This window comes from Carlito syrichta, unplaced genomic scaffold (assembly GCF_000164805.1).
Source record: "Carlito syrichta isolate Samal-C Ts95f unplaced genomic scaffold, Tarsius_syrichta-2.0.1 Scaffold309189, whole genome shotgun sequence".
In the NCBI taxonomy this organism is placed as follows: Eukaryota; Metazoa; Chordata; class Mammalia; order Primates; family Tarsiidae; genus Carlito; species Carlito syrichta.
In genome coordinates this window covers 452999-454641 of record NW_007253285.1, presented here as the reverse complement: position 1 = coordinate 454641, position 1643 = coordinate 452999, and the positions used below count along the sequence as shown (strand labels likewise).

The following is a 1643-nucleotide window of genomic DNA, read 5'->3' as shown; positions in this document are numbered from 1 at the left end:
AGGATCACCTAAGCCCAGCAGGTCATGGCTGTGGTGGCTGTGAGTGTGCCACTGCATTCCAGCCTGGGCAACAGAGTGAGACTACAACTCAGGGGGAAAAAAAGGTTTTTTTCCCATCATGTTTGCAATAAAGAAAAAGAAGAAAGAAGGAAAACAGAAAACTTGAAAAAAAAATCAGGCTGGGCGTGGTGATACAGGGCTGTAATCCCAGCACTTTGGGAGGCCTAGGTGGGAGGATCACCTTGAGCCCAGGAGTTCAAGACCAGCCTGGACAATACAGAGAGACTTTGTCTCTCCAAAATATCAAAAAATTAGCCAAGTGTGGTGGTGTGTCCCTGTAGTCCCAGGTACTTGGGAGGCTGAGGCAGAAGGATCACCTAAGCCCAGGAGTTGAGGTTGTGGTGAGCCGACTTAAAAAAACATTTAAAAAAATCAACCACCAGCCGGGCTCGGTGGCTCAGTCTGTAATCTTGTGCCTTTGGGAGGCTGAGGTGAGTGGATTGCCTGAGCCCGCGGGTTCGAGACCCACCTGGGCAACTTGGTGAAACCTTATCTCTACAATAAATCAAAAATTAGCTGGGCATGGTAGCACACGCCTGTAGTTCCAGCTACTTGGAAGGCTGAGGCAGAAGGATCGCCGAAGCCCAGCAGGTCGAGGCTGCGGTGGCCGGGAGCGGCCACTGCACTCCAGTCTGGGCGACAGAGTGAGACTCCAACTCAAAAAAACAAACAAACAAAATCAACTACCACAAAAATACACCAAATATTTCTTCTAAAAACCAAAAGGTTCATATTCTAAAAACTGTCCCAAGAATTTTAAACAGTTTAAAGAGGTTTTTTTTTGTCTGTTTAAAAAAGTAAAATATATGCATTTATTTATTTTACAGCTCACAAGACATTGAAACATTGACAAACATTAACAGTGTTCTAGGGATAAAAACAAAACAGAAATTAGAATTAAGTCAATCATAAAGAGGTTTTTAATCAAATGCCTTTTTAAAAAACTAAAAAAAGTAAAGGTTTCACAATGTTTCCTTTTAAAATAGATTTTCCTAAAGCTTAATGACATCATTCAAAAATAGACTGACAGGCTCAAGAGACAAAGACAATTTTTTCATTTGATGTCAGGTTATAATAATGTCACATCCATTTCCAACCATCAAGTTTGCAATAAATGAAAAGGCTTTGGAGAAACCAGAAACCAGCTCTGTGAGTCACCACCCCAGGAGGCAGTGTCCTTCAGGACCAGAGCTTGGCAGGCCGAGGACCGTCATAAATCTTACCTTCTGCATGTTCGGCTTGATACAGCGAACAAAGAAAGGATTAGAGGAGCTTAGTGTGGCCATTAAGGAATGCAGGGAGTCCTATCAGAGAGAGAAAAGCATATGTTGATTTAGTCTCTTGTTATGTCAGTCTTTAAATTTCTCAGTTCTCAGGTACCTATCAGAAACAAGAATTAAAAGTAAAACAGAATCATAGGAGTAATAACTTAGAGTTTCTAATTTTTAATTCTGTCATTTTAATACAAACAAAAGGAAAGATGCTATAACTCGCTGTAATCGAAACTCTTCCATAGTATACAAAACTCACTCAAAGCTTCCTTGAAATAGTACTTTTTTTTCTTTTTTTTTTTTTTTGAGTTG

The 1643-nt window shown here is 40.5% G+C and overlaps 1 protein-coding gene across 1 annotated transcript in view; it reads right to left on the bottom strand.

The window, feature by feature from the left end:
• Positions 1-1643, bottom strand: part of MYO10 (myosin X) — a 288302-nt gene that overhangs the window by 101841 nt on the left and 184818 nt on the right. The window contains 1 exon segment of the mRNA XM_008066889.1: positions 1284-1364. Coding sequence (XP_008065080.1) covers positions 1284-1364 — 81 coding nt within the window.